This window comes from Taudactylus pleione, unplaced genomic scaffold (assembly GCF_031769625.1).
Source record: "Taudactylus pleione unplaced genomic scaffold, aTauple2 ptg000041l, whole genome shotgun sequence".
In the NCBI taxonomy this organism is placed as follows: domain Eukaryota; kingdom Metazoa; phylum Chordata; class Amphibia; order Anura; family Myobatrachidae; genus Taudactylus; species Taudactylus pleione.
The window spans coordinates 23,212,746-23,230,402 of record NW_028284443.1 but is presented as its reverse complement, the minus strand read 5'-3'; the positions used below and the strand labels follow the sequence as shown (position 1 = coordinate 23,230,402).

Genomic DNA, 17,657 nt, shown 5'->3' with positions numbered 1-17,657 from the left:
GCAAATCTTACAATTTCTTATTTTTCTAACATAAGGTTCATGCTACTTGTCAACTGCTCAGCTGTCTAGTGAGCTAATGCCTGTGGGTTTCAACCATGCTGGATGGATGTATTTCAAGGTCTTATATTGCTTCATTGTTTAAGTCATTAAAGTGTTCGAAGTACAAATCTAAATTGCAAATATCTAAAGGATCTACCTCTAGAAAATCAAATGAGATGGTCAAATATTGCTTTACTACCTTAACTGAACCATTCACAGTACAGAAAATACATTGATAACTTATTTTAGCAAAGTGTTGTGACTGTACATGATAACCATTTATGGTATATTATATTATGGGACTAAGAAGTTCATAGTTAAACATGATTGAAAAAATACATGTTCTAAATTGATATGAAGTATACCTGGTGTGCATCATATATAGCTTTGCTTTTTTATGTCAAAACTATTCACACTGTGAAATATATATATATATATATATATATATATATATATTTTTTTTAATTTGGTATAGGGCAAGATACACTTTAATGGAGGACAGGGAGCGAGTCCACAATATGCTTCACTATTTAGTCGTGAATTATTTTTCAATTAAATCAGGAACATTTAACAAAAGATCCTTCAATTCAATGAAACCACCAATTTATTTACATACATCTTTATCCTTTCTAGTTTCCTATTAAATAAATTAGTGGATACAATTATGGTAAATAGAGTTTGGTGCTAGTCTGAGTTTAAATAAATCTGTTGCTGCTTCACGCAAAAGATCATAAGTGTAGTGTGATACATCTAGTATTACGTAGTCTTAATATAATCCTGGAAATCTACTAAATCTTATCTATTAAATTTATTACAATATATACTACACTCTTATATTTTGTATGAGGGTGCAATGAAACATTTCATGATGTTGCACTGATGATGATCATGATTATAACACTTTCAGGTAGCATCAAAGTTGTCCTAACCCTGTTGTAATCTTCAAAACAACAAAAGCAAAAACAATATAACATTTTTCTTAAATTTCTGTAGAAAAATCAATGCATGGGAATGGTAAATGGTCAATATATATATATATATATATATATATATATATATAGAGCAAATACAAGGCGGCAATCTTTGGAATTTGCACAAGAAGAAGAGTCAAGACACCACTTGTGTTAGAGCTCAGCGTTTCAGTCCATCCAGACTTTTATCGTGTTCTTGATAAAAGTCCGGGAGGACTGAAACATTGAACTCTAACACAAGTAGTTTCTTGACTCTCCTTCTTGTGCAAATTCCCGAGAGTGCCGCCTTGGATTTGCTGTATCTATTTGGACATGTGAGTGGCCCCAGGGAAGTAATTATTGGGTTCAGAGAGGAGTGCTTGCTTGTGTCAAAGTTTTATACATAGAAGTTTTATATTATCTTTCTAAATATGTGCTCTGTTCTGAGAACAGATGTCTCTCTTCCAAAGAATGAAATTACTTAAAAATATATGCAGAACAAAAGCAAATTATATTCCAGTCAAATTTTTATCTCTGTTATTGTCTTCTTACACTTGTACTACTTTCTACTGCACATCCAATATATATTTTAATTTAGCTTAATATCTAGGATAAAAAATATAAAAAATACATTGATTTGATATTTGTTATTTATAGTGATCCTCCCTTTCATTGAGATGATTAGTATTGTCTTAGTTTTGTAGCTGTCAATGCTGGTACTATCCATAAAGAGATTTGCACAAGATTATAGTCATTGATGGGCAGTATGTATTTTTGTTAATTCTGGCCTGTATTACATACTTATCATTCCTGGGATGTAAATATACTTAAAATTGTTGGTCAGTGAACAATATAAATTCCATAACTGTGCATGCAACATATGCACAAAAAGTGCATTTGTTCTAGTAACCTGACAAACCATATTACATTTATCAACCCAAACTACATTTCTTCTACTAAAATTCAGTACTTTCACTGATGGAAATGGCGACATTTTTCCCACCAATATTTTAATTGCAATGAAGTTGATAATATTGCTGTAAAGGTCACTTCCCTTTTACTGATGCCTGTGTGAAGAGCTCTGGAGCTGTCTTAACAATCATTAGACAGACCAATAAGATAGCCCTATTTACTTATTTAGTGAACATAGCTGATTGACAAATTGACTGACAGCCAATAGGTGAGCTCAGAGTGGTTGTTTTGATCACTCAGTAGCATTTTCTGTAGAGATGTGGACCGTGAGGCTGACCCAGGCAGCAGTTACAACTATATGGGAGAAGGAAAGGCAAATCTATACTGTCTGACAACAATTACAGAATGCATTCAATAAAAATACAGATAAATAAATATTTCAGTAAAGCCTCTAAAACCCAGTAGATATCTAATACGTACAAATGTGACAGGCTGTTAGAAATTCAAACTAAATAGGAAAGTTCTGCAGTTACATACGGAAGTCAGTCAGATGTTATCTATTCATAAACCTTCATTGTATTCAGTCTGCCACCTTTGGAAGTACTTTTTTTTATTGCATTTTGATTACAAGAATTTGATCTGCATTGGGACTGCATTTAATTTTTATGACTTTTGCAATAGCATCTTTTCATACATGGGCTTGGCTGAGCAAAACAAGCTAACAACTTTGTGGCCACACCTGTTTGTTCTGCTATATGTGCCCAAACATTCTCTTATTTCCAACCACCTAAGTTGACATCTCCGAGAATGCAAAGGAAAGAGGAAAATTTAGATAGCTTTTAAGGGCCTATGTACTGTAATCAGGGACAATACTTTTAGTTTATTGATTTTAAACCATTGTGCAGTACTTCTAAAATAATTCTCCACAAAATTCTTTAGTGCCGATTTTATGTTCTCATTAAACCAATTAGCAATCACGCATCCAGGTATTATATTTCAGCACAGCGAAAAGTGACAAGCCATTCAGACTGAGGGTGGAAAACTACACAAATAACAATTGCAGCTCCACAATATAATTATTACAGCAATGTATCCAAATGTATACAGAATAAGAATAAATGGATCAACAGTTCATTATTTTTATCTCAGCAAATAATTTTTAGTTTGTCAGGAAATATTATACAATATGTGTGTGTTTGTATGGTCCTTCTTAGGCTTTGCATTCTACAAGAACAATGCATACTGCATTCAGAACAGATCAGCCATTCAAACCTTAAGTACAGGCTGTTGGCGATTCTTTACTGCATGAGGTTAGGAGTGGGAGGATATGGCTTCCCACTATAATCACCACTTACATGTGCTGTTTCTGAAATTCTTAATAAAGTCTCTTTCTAGAGTATTTTCTACTTTCTACAACAATAAAAAATAAAATGTTAGTTTTGCTTTAAAATTTAATTCAGTGATACTGAAAACAGCAAAACAGATTAAAAATAAATGGCAATTAGCAGAGGATTGAATAAAAATATGAGCTGAATTGAAAAACACAATTATGCCTAAAGTGAACAATAGATCCATTCCCATTAAACATGATAAATAGGAAGAATAGTATATTTAAATGTGCATATTGTAACCCACACAATAAAGCCACTGCTTTGTAAAGATGTAACAAGCATCCACAAAATGAAATAACAATGGAATACCTTTCCAACAAAGGAAGGAATGCAGCAAAAAAGTGCTATCTTTATCTTCTCAAAACTGCATGTATATAAAAGAAAAGTAAATTATCCCCATTTGTTAGAATTAAAAGACGAACACTGACAGATTCAATACCCCCCCCAAAAAGACTTACAAACAATTCCAGATCACTTTCCTCCTCATTGTTCTTTTCCTCACTTTTATGTGCTTTCTCTTCATCATTGTTGTCTTCAGCAAATGCATCATGTGAACAGATTATTGTAGGAATAAATCTTTCTGAAAAATAAAATATATTTATTTAAAGAGGTTTAAAGCACAAACATTAACATTAGTTACATAGTCAAAAGTAATTTGATTCACATATTACCTGTTGCTGTAGAACTTTCTGCTTCAAATACATCTGACTCTTCATCTTCTTTACTATTAAAGGAAAGTTGTACAACTATTAAAAAATAGTATAATATTGAAAATTATATATACTAATAATAAAAATAAAATATAGAACTGCTTTAAATGTACTGTTGCAAACATTATTATTTTTTCCATTGGCAAAAAAAAAATAAAAAATAAAAGTAAAATATTAAAACTGAGCCCAAATTAATATTTTCTTGCAAATGTAGGAAATGGGTGTATGCCTTACAGAGAGTAAGAATGTAGGGTTAATGTGACATGCTGGAAACATGGAGGTGGGAAAGAAAAAACAAGCCACTAAAAAGGACATAGAACCAATGCTGGTATTTTTCAAAATTATCCAATTTGCTTAGTAATTTATTTATTTGTTTTGTCTTACAGTTTACTGAAGTACTCTGACCACATTGAATACATTCAGAGATATTTATGAAGTTACGCATAAATTCGTAAGTAGAGCTTTTTTGGCAATTAATGACTTTCATGGCAATGAGCATCCTTATTTTCCATTCTTCATTGCCATTTTAAGGATTGATGAGCTCATAAAAGTAAAAAATTAAACTCAAATGCTTCATACTATCACTTAATTTCAACTTACAATTGTCCCTTCTGGTTTGAAACCTCAGTTATTCGGTATGATCTAGATGTTAATGAGACCCTCAAAATGAACAAACTAATTATTGGTTTACTGTAGTCCATCTGAATCTGATAAGTTACATTTTCACATGAGCTTTCTTATGCCTATACTGCATCCAGAAGGCAATGCCACTACACACTCAGCTTCACTCATCAGTAGGAGGTAAACTCTGAGCTGTTACAGCAGTGCTGGGTTTACATTTATAGGCCACTTTTTTCTACTACATCATTCTCTCTATCCTCTATCTATCTTAGTTCTCCATGATTCAGTCCCAATACTTATCTCATTTGTATAACATAAAGATATTTCAGTCTTAACTGAGCCTATTGTTCATTGTGTTAAATGTGTTAATTGTAACTAATTTAATATTAATATATACAATAAAAAATGCACAAACAAATTATGCAGAAAAAATTAGAAGGGTGTTGCCTTTAAATTTCTGACACGTTACGCCCAGCCTGCAAATGACGCCATCTTAATGCGCTAAGTCATGTGTAGTTTTAATATGATGCCATGTATTTACGAGATCAGTCATTTACAAATCTTATTTTAAAAAAAATAAAAATATATCATTAAGTTGGTGGAATATTTTTGTGGCAGGGTGATTTTTTAGTTGCATTATAGTATGTTTAATACACATGAAATGCTCTTGTGTGGAAATGTAACATAAGGTTCCTCATTCCTTTTATAATATTCTGCATTTTAATTGTGATCAATGACCAAGGATGTGCGGTCAGGATAGACAGGGGAGGCAGAGCCTCCCCTGTCATACTCCCTCCCCTATCATACTCCCTGTCATGCTCCAGAGTTTTGATATAGAAATGATTAGAATAATACAAAGAACATGTGTGCCTCTCCAGCCATTGACCTCACCGCATGTCACTGTCAATTACTATATAATAGCATATATCTTACACATTGAAGGATGCCTGTAAGTGAGATGGTGCATTGTATGTTCTTTCATTACTTTGGGTCTGATGCTGAGTTTATATGTAATTATGGCAGACATAGGGCGGAATTCAATATATTGCAGAAATAGATATAATATACAGTATATGTTTATATCGTTAAAGCTGGGGCAGCAACATCAATTATTTTTGCTCTGTGTTTTAGCTCGGAATGCACTTGTTTAAAAACAACTTGCTCACAAGAGGTTGTTTGCATCTTTAAGACCTGTCCCAGCTGGAAAGAAAGAAATCACACATGATTTAAACCTAGAATCAAACATGGTTGTCAAATGTAGTGATCTAGTTCCAAAATACTAAAAACCTTAGGATTCTGGTGAATTTAAAACAGAATTTGATTTACAAGGCCAAAAAACTTGGCAGAATCTTTTACTTTCATACATCAGCTTCTCCAGCTGTTTTTCCAGTAGTTTGTTTAGAGGTATTACTTGACAATATCCAAACTCACATCATTTCAAGCGATTTGGGTATCTTCCATAAAATCTAAAGTATTCACCATAGGGTATTCTCCCCATCTCATGGTTGGAAGTGTACTGTAGGTCTTATTAGCTTATTGCTGTTCCTACAGTTGCTGAAGAATATAATGTTTGGAATTCCACCCCATTGCTACCTCTTGCGTCAGTTATTAGAATGGCAGAGCACAGCAGTTAAAGTGGGCTGGATTGGGGCAGAACTGCGTTCCGTCAGTTGTAATTGGAGGCGGAACTTGTTCTGCCTCCTCCCACCCACCTACCACGGCCACAGTAGATAACTAACAGGCAGCTATGGCTGCCTGAGTAAGAAGCACACTCAGGCTTCTCCCTGGTGGCTCCGCCTCTGCCCACCTACCTTGCCCGGTCAAAACAGCTAAGAGCTAACTACAGGCAGCTATGGCTACCTGATTAAGAAGCACACTCAGGCTTCTCCCTGGCTAACCCACCTCTGCCCGCTCACTTTGCCTGGCCACATAACAACTAAGTACAGGCAGCTGCGACCACCGAATGCTGCCTGAATATGAAGGACTTGTCACAGAGGTTCTGGCTGGCTTCCCTCTGATTGCCCCGCTGTGTGCCGCCCACTGGTGCCATCCATATAAATATGGGTGAGCGGCGCTACAGAATTTCTGATTTGACCTGTTCCGCCTCCTCCAGTCCTCTGGTGGCGGAAATGAGATGGCGCAGTGACATCATCGCAAGTATGTCCTGAGTTCTGTCGCGCAAATAGGAGCCAGCCTGAGAGGACCCACGTGGACGCTGATGCCAGGGATTTTTCAGAACTGGTCACTATGCTGGCACTGGTATTAAATACTCTGCAGTAGTGCAGCTACAGTGGAAATATGGCTTATGTACTGTAACTGACCTGTGTGTGTGTTTGTTTAGTTTTAACTGGGAAAATTAACCTAGTTCAGTGATTATTATTCTATAAAAAAGGAGCATGAATGTCACTAAGTCATAGGCATGTAATAAAAAGCTAAGCATTCCAATCACACACAATATGCTGCACAGCTACAGAAATAAGTTTACATTTCACACTCCAAATGAGAGTACAGCAAAAAAGCAGATATAGTTGAATTAGAAAGGTGATAAGGTTACCATGTTCCCCTTCCCTCCACTGTATATGATGACCCTGCTTCCCTGTACCCCCCTCCCCTCTGTATGTGATTTCCCTGCTCCCAGAGCCGGCCCTAGCCAAATTAGTGCACTAGGCAAGATTTTGGGTGGCGCCCCCTACCTCATGGGATCCTGAAAAGGGGTGTGGGCAGCACAGCACGGTATCAGCACCCACCCTCACCCACCACCCTATCCCAGCAGAGCCCCCTTTCATACCAGTGAGCACCACAGAACTCCGGCCCTCTCCAAGTTTCAAACTTACTTTACTTGAACGCAGACTGCAGAGCCATCCGACTCAAGGTACAGAAAACCACGGGTGGCGGACGTGCTTTTCCCATCTCAGGCTGTCAGGCCGCAGCTGTGTGTGATGATTGCTGGAGGCGGAACCCAGAGCCGTGAGGTGTGACTCACTACTCCGAGCTCCGCAAAGGCCCATGGTGCAGCAGCCCTCCTGTGACCATTTACTTATAGTTCTGCTTCTGAATGAGCCTCTGCACATGCGCAGAAGCTCATTCTGATTGTGTGATGCCTCAGAGCCGGCCGGTGCTAACCCCTAGCCACTGCCCAGGTGCTCCGCCCCCGCAAATTGATGCCGGCTGTTCTGCTGCTGCCAGGTCCGATCAAAACTGTCAGCTGAGCTCCAATCGTGGACGCTATGCAGCAGCAGTAGCAGCTGCCAGCATTTCTGCCCAGCCGGCAGCAGGTGCCCCAGCCGTGCCTGCACCAAACCTCCACCAGCCCTAGGCAGGCTTGGATGCCCCTAGACATTTCCAAATGCCCTAGGCATTTGCTTAGTTTGTCTATGCCTAGGGCCTGCTCCCTCTGCCTGCTCCCTCTGTCCCCTTACATGTGAGGACCCTGTAACCACTGTACCACCCCTGTATATGATCTCTCTTCTCCCACTGTATTTGATCACCTTGCTGTCTGCCCCCTCACTGTGTGAGATCTCCCTATGCTTCTGTCCCCCTCCCACCGTGTATGTGATGGTGGGAGGGGGACATTTACAGTCCCCCCTCTGTAAGTGATCTCCACTATTCCACTGATCATCATATACTGCATGGTTATACTTTCAAGTCCAACAGCAAATGCTAAAAGAATGAACATACTTGAATGGAAGGGGCTAGGGGTGTGGCATCTGCCAGGTGGGCAGAGAGGGGGGTGGCTAGTGGGATGGCACCCACGGGGGGGGGGGCTTAAGGCTGATAGGGAGGTGTGTTCCACCAACCCTCTAGGACCACTTTCAGCACTGGCAGAGCATATTCTTTTTGTGGCTGCTGCAATGTTTTATATCCAATCTCTGAATTGTGACAATGATCAGAATAGTAATGGACCACAGACAGCATCTCCTGCATGGACCTGTAATTTTTAGGAACTACCAAGTAAATTTTGTATGCAACGCATGGTACATGTTGATATTTTCCCAGTCATAAAGTACACATAATGTTCAGTCACATATCGGTAATGAGGAGAGCTAAGAAGATTGACACTGGTATGTTTCTTACAGAAGCCAGCAATACAGAATGACCTGTCATTGTATTGTATTCTAGCACTGCAATGTTGACAGAATTAGGAGTGTGCTCATGATGCTATAGTGGGCTATCACAGTCATGTGGTCCTTTCACCAATACTGTCTATTCACATATCCACAGTTAAGCAGATATTCAATATAATGGCATTTTCTAGGGAATGAATGACTGTCTTAAACATCACACTACAGAGCAGGAATTACTGCTTGGGAGAAAAGGAATTGAGATAGAATTTTGTGATACTAACTTCAAACCATATGATAAATTCTTGATGGTAGAAATTGGATGTAATGCTAACTTGTCATGGCTTTAGTGATCTGCTGTGCAACAGGATGCTCTCTGTCATATATGGTTCCCTTGCAAATAATTGTTTTAAAGACAATTGTTATTGAAATATCTCTAGATACTAGAGGCGGAAGTTTTTGTCTTTTGACCAGGTCTGAAAATTCACTTATCATCATTATGAGGTGTTACAGTACCTCTGGTGGCTGTCTTACATTGACATAATCAAACATTATCCTCATTAATCATAATTTCATGCTGCACTATAGCAACTGCCAGAATAGCATCCTCAACTTGTCTGTCTAAATCAACATTTCCAAATGGTTGAGAAATTATGAAAGAATGCTCTATAGTAAGAGCCAGAATCATAAATCTCAGACTCACACATAAAACTCATAGACCGCATTAAACTGTCCTCAGGATTCTATGAAAGGCCAATTTCTTCTTCAGACTCAGTGTTCTTTTCAGGCACTGTTTTTGAGGAAGTACTTACACTCAGAGCAAGAAGGCGAAGTTACAGAAGATACATGACCATAATGGGCACTCGCTTTTGTACTTAGCATTAAGAGAAGTAGCAGGAACACTATGAAGTTAGCTACTTTTGCAGTTTGTAATAAATCACCAAATACATCAGTAACGTTTCCATCTATACTTAAATCAAGAAGTGATATGTACTTTCAGATAGTTTAAAAGTGTTTGGGATGGGAACAACCTTTCTTCCCACATCACCTTTTTACTAGAAGCTACTTTTCTATAGACTGATGCATGATTGACAACAAGAGTAAAGCTACTTAAAGTTGTAGCTACTGTACTTGTAGATGCCACCACACCAGGTTAAAGTACATTGAGATAGGGAAATGTTACTTTAAAATTTAGACATTGCCCCACAATATCTTTCATATTAATACAATTGGCTAGACAATTGGTTCCTTTAAAAAAACAGTTATCTTTGTCTTTGGGATTGCTGTGCAGAACAGCTACAACAGCACTCTGTATGTTTGGAACTTGCTATCAAAGAACTGAAACTGCCACTCACACAATACTTCCACATTTGGCCATTTCAATTTTTACACCAAGAGAGATTTTTTTTTTGGGTGGGGAAGTGGGGGTGGGGGGGATACGGGGGTGCTGCACAAAAGTCAAAAAGCCCCAGCACCTTGTAGTTTGGCCACTTGTTATCAAATACCTGCTCCTCACGCAACAATATCTGTCAAGTTTCATCACATGGATTTTAGAAGGTTTTTTGGTTGGTAGGGGACGTTTTCTGTGCAGATTAAAATGGGCACTAACACTTGTATTTCTGCAGCTTGTCTTCTTTATATCTGTTAATGCCTCTCACACAAAATACTTTTCAAATGTAGATACTTGGAATTGCAGCAATAAAAGGCTTGCTGTTCTCATTCAGCTACTATAGAACACATTGATTGCCTAAACACTCTTGCAGCATAGAATTAACACCTAGGGGTAAATTTACTAAAGTGAGAGTTTTTAGGAGTGAGTTTTAAAAGTGATGTTGCCCATAGCAACCAATCAGATTCTACTTAACATTTAACTAGCACCTTCTAGAAGATAATAACTAGAATATGATTGGTTGCTTTGGGCAACATCACTTTTAAAACTCACTTCTAAAAACTCTCACTTTAGTAAATTTTCCCCTTTTACTGTATTAAACTCACCACATTTTCTAGTGTAAAATGACAGCTACTTCATTACACATTGATAGCCTTCACCTGCTCTAGCTCTCTCTGTAACCCACTTTTGCAGCAAAGCATTTACACCTATAAACTTCCCCAAACACTTTGTAGTGTAAAAAACCAGGAGCTAGAAATCTATCAGAGCCAAAAGCACTCCCACTGACATCACTAGTGATGTCAGTGGGGCTAGACCCAGACGGTAGGCATTCCCATGGGAACGCCTCCATCTGGGCAGCAACGCCCCCGGCACGCCCACCAAAGGGGGCGTGCTGTCACTCACCATCGACAGCACGCCCCCTTTGGTGCGAGACCCATAGCGACATGCTGGTCTCACGCATGCGCACGAAGGAGCTCCCTCCATCGTGCGCATGCGCATTAGGGCACCATCGACCCGCTTGCGAGCGCTCAGCGCTCGCGAGCGGGTCTGAATTAGGCCCTGTGTTCGTTACTAAAATAAAAAAGCCTACTGGGGCACTTTTTTTTTATAAAACGAAAATAAAATTATAACATCATTAGGGTGTCAGCCTCATACTAGGAGCTGTGAGGAAATTTGTTGTGAGTTCAGGCACTGTTAAAAAATGTTAATATAAAATTTGTGTGTTAAAAAATAAAAACATCATTACTAGGGTGCCACCCGGCTTATACTAGGGGAGCTGTAAGGCAGTTTGTTGTGTGCTCCGGCACAGTAAAATAAAATGTAAAATAACACTTGTGTGTTAAAATACAACTTCATTATTAGGGTGCCACCCTTACACTAGGAATGCTGTGAGGAAGTTTGTTGTGTGTTCAGGTCCTTAAGGCACTTTTCAAAATTTTACAATAAAACTTGTGTTTTAAAAATTGTAATGTCATTTTTAGGGTGCCACCTGGCTTATACTAGGGGTGTTGTGAAGCGATATCAGTCTATAGAAAAGCAGGAGCAGCCACTTTGTAGTATTGCTGTGGCTGATGCCACAGTCATGATAGTATTTCAACATCTGCCTAGGTGGTCCAGGGGAAATAAAGTTTAAGAAAGGGCTCCTGAAATGTAAACAATATTTTGCAAGGCAATGTTAAAGAAAAAAAATCACATAATAATAAAGGGTAATTTTACTGCCAAACAGCGTAGAATGCCAACATTCCATACACCACACACAGTGGCAAGGAAAGGTTCAGGCCATGGTCTTCCTTTGTGAGTGGTGATCCTGCTACTGCTGTTTGATGCACTAGAATGCCTATTGTGGAAGCCAGTACCAAACACAGTTAGGAATCTTCTGAAACCTCACATGCAACACATTCTCACTCTAAGGGGCATATTCAATTATGTGCAAGAACAGCAAAAAACCTGCACCTGCGAGGTTTTTCCTGCAGGTGCGGGTTTTTTGCTATTCAATCAGGTGCGTGTTTTTTTTTTTTTGCGCGGGAGGTTTTTATTCTCGCACCTCCAGAGCCAGCGTGATTTTTCCTACAATCGTTAATTTTAGGAAAAAACAGTGGGACTTGCTCTGGCACCCTGGCGGCACCCCTCCTTAGGACTAATTAAGCAATTGAAAGTTTCCAATTAGCTTAATTAGTTTTTAATTACTTACTTTCTGCAGTGCTGTCTTCTGCATCCAGCATCGGGAGCCGGTTCTTCTGCAGCAGTATGTCATTGTGTGAGGTGTTTGTAAGTGTATGAGTGAGTGTTTGTGTGTATGAGCGTGTGTTTGTGTGACCCCCACTGCCAGTGTGCCCCCCCAGTGTCCGTGTGGCACCCAGAATGGGCAGCCCTTGCCCCTCCCATCAGTCCCTGGAGCCTCCCAGGAGCCACCGGGCCTCCCAGCAGTCCCCTCTCCAGTAAGAAGAAAGAGGAGAAGACATCGGGAACTGCGGAGATCACCAGAGACCCCTGGCAAGGTAGGTGAAGAATTATTATTTTTTATTTACACGGCACAGGTTTTCAGAACTGAAAACCCTGCGACAACTATTTTTTAATTGAATACCACGGGTATTGGGAGCACGCATACCCGCGGTATTCCTAAATTGGGTGCAAGGGGCGCAAGGTTTTTTCCTCACTAAACCAGGCGCCCAATTGTTTATGCCCCTAAGTCTACATGTGTCACCTTTAAAACAGGCAAATCAGTTCACCAAAACAAAACTAAGGCTGAAGAACAAACTGTGTGTTCACAGACTTCACAGAGTAAAGTGTAAGAAATGTCAGACTCACACATAGGGCTCGTGGACATTCTTAGACTCTCCACAGTCCGCGTCTACATGCTCATTTTAGCCCTTGTTCCACCCCAAGTCATACACCCATAGGACTGAGATCTTGAGATCGATTCCCACCAAGACCCTATCTGTGTGGAATTTGAAAGTTTTCTCTGTGTTAGTGTGAGATTCCTTTAGGTACTCTGGTTTTCTCCCACAATCCAAAAACATACCGATAGGTTAATTAGCTTCTGACAAACAATTAATTGCCTCTAGTGTACTATGTTTTGTGTACCTGTGGTAGGGAATATAAATTGCTGCAGGGAGTAATGTGATGACTGAATGCTCACTGTAAAATGCTATAGAATGTGTGCGCTATATAAATAACTGTTCAAATGAAAAAGTGACGTTTAGGACTGAAGACAGATGCACAATGTGAAAGATGCACATGCAAAAAAATGCATGTGAAAAGACGTGTATACACTCAAAAGCTGCACGATGCAGACGTAATAAGCCACAACTTGCATTTACAGCCAACTCTCTTTAGCACTAATAAAAATATGAGTGACAACCAGGGGTGGATTTGCCAGAAGGCAACATAAGCGGCCACCTAGGGCCCGGCGGGTCCCAAGGGGCCCGTGTGCTGGCCAGACAAAACTAGACATCTAGACAGACACTAGAATCACTGTTCCTGTCCTGTGCCCAGTGTAAACTGTTCCCAGAGGAGCACAGCGCGCACCACGTGACATCATGACGTCACGAGGACCTGCCCTGCACTCTACCAGTGTCTGCACTAGTCTGCAATCTGGTAGTCTCTGCAGTGCAATGATTGAATGGAGGGTGTGGCTTCCTGGCTCCAGCCAGCTCCATGCGGCCCACTGGGGGGCCCTGCACCTGCCAGATGCCGGAATAATGTTGCTGTGTGCAGGGACCCAGTCCAGGAGCCCCATCACTGAACAGTCCGAGGAAAGAGATTAGTGGAGGAGGCTGCTGTGTACATGGATAGGTGAGCTGTGCTGGGTCCGTGGTTGTTCTGCAGTTCACCATCAACCTGCTATAGTCCTGGGGGGAGGGGCGGCCGCGGGGGGAGGGGGGCGGGTTGATGTTACAGAACCCACCTGCTGTAGTCCAGGAGAGGGGGGGCTGCGAGGGGGAGGGGTTGATGCTTCAGCAGCCACCTGCTATAGTCTGGGAGGGGGGGGGGAGGTGAGGGGTTTGTGTGTCTTGTGCTGTGTAAATGCATAGTAAATGAATGTCTGTGTCAGTAAGTGGTGTTAGTAAGTAAATGGTGTCTGTGTGAGTAAGTGTGTGTGTCAGTAAGTTGTGTGTGTGTCTGTAAGGTCTGTGTCAGTAAGGGGTGTCTGTCAGTATGCATGTACTGTATAATAATGTGCTAATAAGTAGTGTCAGTAAGGGGAATATTTCAGTATGTGTTATCTGTGTCAGTAAGTGAGTGTGTCAGTAAGGGGTATCTGTGTCAGTAATAGGTGTCTGTGTAGGTTAGCGTGTCTGTTAATAAGTGGTGTCTGTCGTGTCAGTATGTGTTTGAGTCAGTAAGGTGTGTCAGTAACTGTCTGTCAGTAAGTGTGTCTGTATCAGTGTCAGTAAGGGGTCTGTGTCAGAAAGTGGTATCTGTCAATAAGGGGTGTCCCTGTCAGTAAGCGGTATCTGTGTCAGTAAGCAATGTCTATCAGTAAGTGTGTTTGTGTCAGTAAGAGGTGTTTGTGTAGGTAAGTGCTGCTGTGTCAGTAAGTGTGTTTGTGTCAGTTAGAGGTATCTATGTAGGTAAGCGTGTCTGTTAGTAAATGATGTCTGTGTCGTGTCAGTAAGTGTTTGTGTCAGAAAGGTGTGTCTGTATCAGTGTTAGTAAGGTGTCTGTGTCAGAAAGTGGTATCAGTCAATAAGGGGTATCCCTGTCAGTAAGAGTGTCTGTGTAGGTAAGTGTGCCTGTGTCACTAGGTGGTGTTTGTGTCAGTAAGCGATGTCTATCAGTAAGTGTGTTTGTGTCAGTAAGAGGTGTTTGTGTAAGTAAGTGCTGCTGTGTCAGTAAGTGTGTTTGTGTCAGTTAGAGGTATCTATGTAGGTAAGCGTGTCTGTTAGTAAATGATGTCTGTGTCGTGTCAGTAAGTGTTTGTGTCAGTAAGGTGTGTCTGTATCAGTGTCAGTAAGGGGTCTGTGTCAAAAAGTGGTATCAGTCAATAAGGGGTATCACTGTCAGTAAGAGTGTCTGTGTAGGTAAGTGTGCCTGTGTCACTAGGTGGTGTTTGTGTCAGTAAGCGATGTCTATCAGTAAGTGTGTTTGTGTCAGTTAGAGATGTCTGTGTAGGTAAGCATGTCTATTATTAAGTGGTGTCTGTGTCGTGTCAGTAAGTGTTTGTCAGAAAGGTGTCAGTAACTGTCAGTAAGTGTGTCTGTATCAGTGTCAGTAAGGGGTCTGTGTCAGAAAGTGGCATCTGTCAATAAGGGGTGTCCCTGTCAGTAAGTGTGTCTGTGTCAATAAGGCAGTGTGTGCGCGCAACCACTGTATGGCGTTAGTGTTTGTGTGCGGCTATGAGGCATTGTGTGTGTGGCTAAGGGTGCAGTGTGTGTAAGTGGTTATTGGGGCAGTGTGTGTGAGGCTTTCTGGGCAGTGTATGTGTGTGGCTAAGGGTTCAGTGTATGTGTGTGGTTATAGGGGCAGTGTATGTGAGGCTATGGGGGCTGCATGTGTGTGGCTATAGGGGTAGTGTGTGGGTGCGGCTATGGGGGTAGTGTGTGTGTGCGGCTATAAGGGCAGCATGTTTGTGTGGCTATGAGGGCAGTGTGTGTGTGCGGCTATGGGGTAGTGTGTGTGTGTGCGGCTATAGGGGCAGTGTGTGTGTGTGTGTGCAGTTATGGGGGCAGCGTGTGTGTGCAGCTATGGGGGCAGCGTGTGTGTGTGAGGCTATGGGGCAGTGTGTGTGTGTGTGTGGCTATAGGGGCAGCGTGTGTGTGAGGCTATGGGGGCAGCGTGTGTGTGTGGCTATAGGGACAGCGTGTGTGTGTGGCTATAGGGGCAGCATGTGTGTGTGGCTATAGGGCAGCATGTGTGTGAGGCTATGGAGGCAGCGTGTGTGTGAGGCTATAGGGGCAGTGTGTGTGTGTGCGGCAATGGGGGCAGAGTGTGTGTGTGCGGCTATAGGGGCAGCGTGTGTGTGAGGCTATGGGGGCAGTGTGTGTGCGTGCAGCTATGGGGGCAGTGTGTGTTTGTGTGTGGCTATGGGGGCAGTGTGTGTGTGTGTGGCTATGGGGGCAGTGTGTGTGCATGCGGCTATGGGGGCAGTGTGTGTGTGCAGTTATGGGGGCAGTGTGTGTGTGCAGCTATGGGGGCAGCGTGTGTGTGTGCGGCTATAGGGGCAGCGTGTGTGCGGCTATAGGGGCAGCATGTGTGTTAGGCTATGGGGGCAGTGTGTGTGCGGCTATGGGGGCAGTGTGTGTGTGTGCGCGGCTATAGGGGCAGCGTGTGTGTCAGGCTATGGGGGCAGCATGTGTGTGCGGCTATGGGGGCAGTGTGTGTGTGTGCGGCTATGGGGGCAGCGTGTGTGTGAGGCTATGGGGGCAGTGTGTGTGTGTGGCTAAGGGTTCAGTGTGTGTGTGTGGTTATGGGGGCAGTGTGTGTGTGTGGCTATGTGGGCAATGCGTGTGTGTGTGCGGCTATAGGGGTAACGTGTGTGTGAGGCTATGGGAGCAGCGTGTGTGTGCGCAGCTATGGGGGCAGTGTGTGTGTGTGCGGCTAGAGGGGCAGCGTGTATGTGTGCGGCTATGGGGGCAGTGTGTGTGAGGCTATGGGGCAGTGTGTGTGTGTGTGGCTATAGGGGCAGCGTGTGTGTGAGGCTATGGGGCAGCATGTGTGTGTGGCTATAGGGACAGCATGTGTGTGTGGCTATAGGGGCAGCGTGTGTGTGTGGCTATAGGGCAGCATGTGTGTGAGGCTATGGAGGCAGCATGTGTGTGAGGCTATAGGGGCAGTGTGTGTGTGTGCGGCAATGGGGGCAGTGTGTGTGTGTGAGGCTATAGGGGCAGCGTGTGTGTGAGGCTATGGGGGCAGTGTGTGTACGTGCAGCTATGGGGGCAGTGTGTGTTTGTGTGTGGCTATGGGGGCAGTGTGTGTGTGTGTGTGGCTATGGGGGCAGTGTGTGTGCATGCGGCTATGGGGGCAGTGTGTGTGTGCAGTTATGGGGGCAGTGTGTGTGTGCAGCTATGGGGGCAGCGTGTGTGTGTGCGGCTATAGGGGCAGCATGTGTGTGGCTATAGGGGCAGCGTGTGTGTTAGGCTATGGGGGCAGTGTGTGTGCAGCTATGGGGGCAGTGTGTGTGTGTGTGCGGCTATAGGGGCAGCATGTGTGTCAGGCTATGGGGGCAGCATGTGTGTGCGGCTATGGGGGCAGTGTGTGTGTGTGCGGCTATGGGGGCAGCATGTGTGTGAGGCTATGGGGGCAGTGTGTGTGTGTGGCTAAGGGTTCAGTGTGTGTGTGTGTGGTTATGGGGGCAGTGTGTGTGTGTGGCTATGTGGGCAATGCGTGTGTGTGTGCGGCTATAGGGGTAACGTGTGTGTGTGAGGCTATGGGAGCAGCGTGTGTGTGTGCAGCTATGGGGGCAGTGTGTGTGTGTGTGCGGCTAGGGGGGCAGCGTGTATGTGTGCGGCTATGGGGGCAGTGTGTGTGTGAGGCTATGGGGCAGTGTGTGTGTGTGTGGCTATAGGGGCAGCGTGTGTGTGAGGCTATGGGGCAGCATGTGTGTGTGGCTATAGGGACAGCATGTGTGTGTGGCTATAGGG

The 17,657-nt window shown here is 42.6% G+C and overlaps 1 protein-coding gene across 1 annotated transcript in view; it reads right to left on the bottom strand.

The window, feature by feature from the left end:
- The window catches only part of PPP1R3A (protein phosphatase 1 regulatory subunit 3A), an 86,659-nt gene that overhangs the window by 9,901 nt on the left and 59,101 nt on the right, over positions 1–17,657 (bottom strand). The window contains exons 2-3 of the mRNA XM_088456299.1: positions 3,964–4,016; positions 3,751–3,872 (exon numbers count right to left, since the gene is read on the bottom strand). Coding sequence (XP_088312425.1) covers positions 3,751–3,872; positions 3,964–4,016 — 175 coding nt within the window. The remainder of the gene's footprint in view (positions 1–3,750; positions 3,873–3,963; positions 4,017–17,657) is intronic.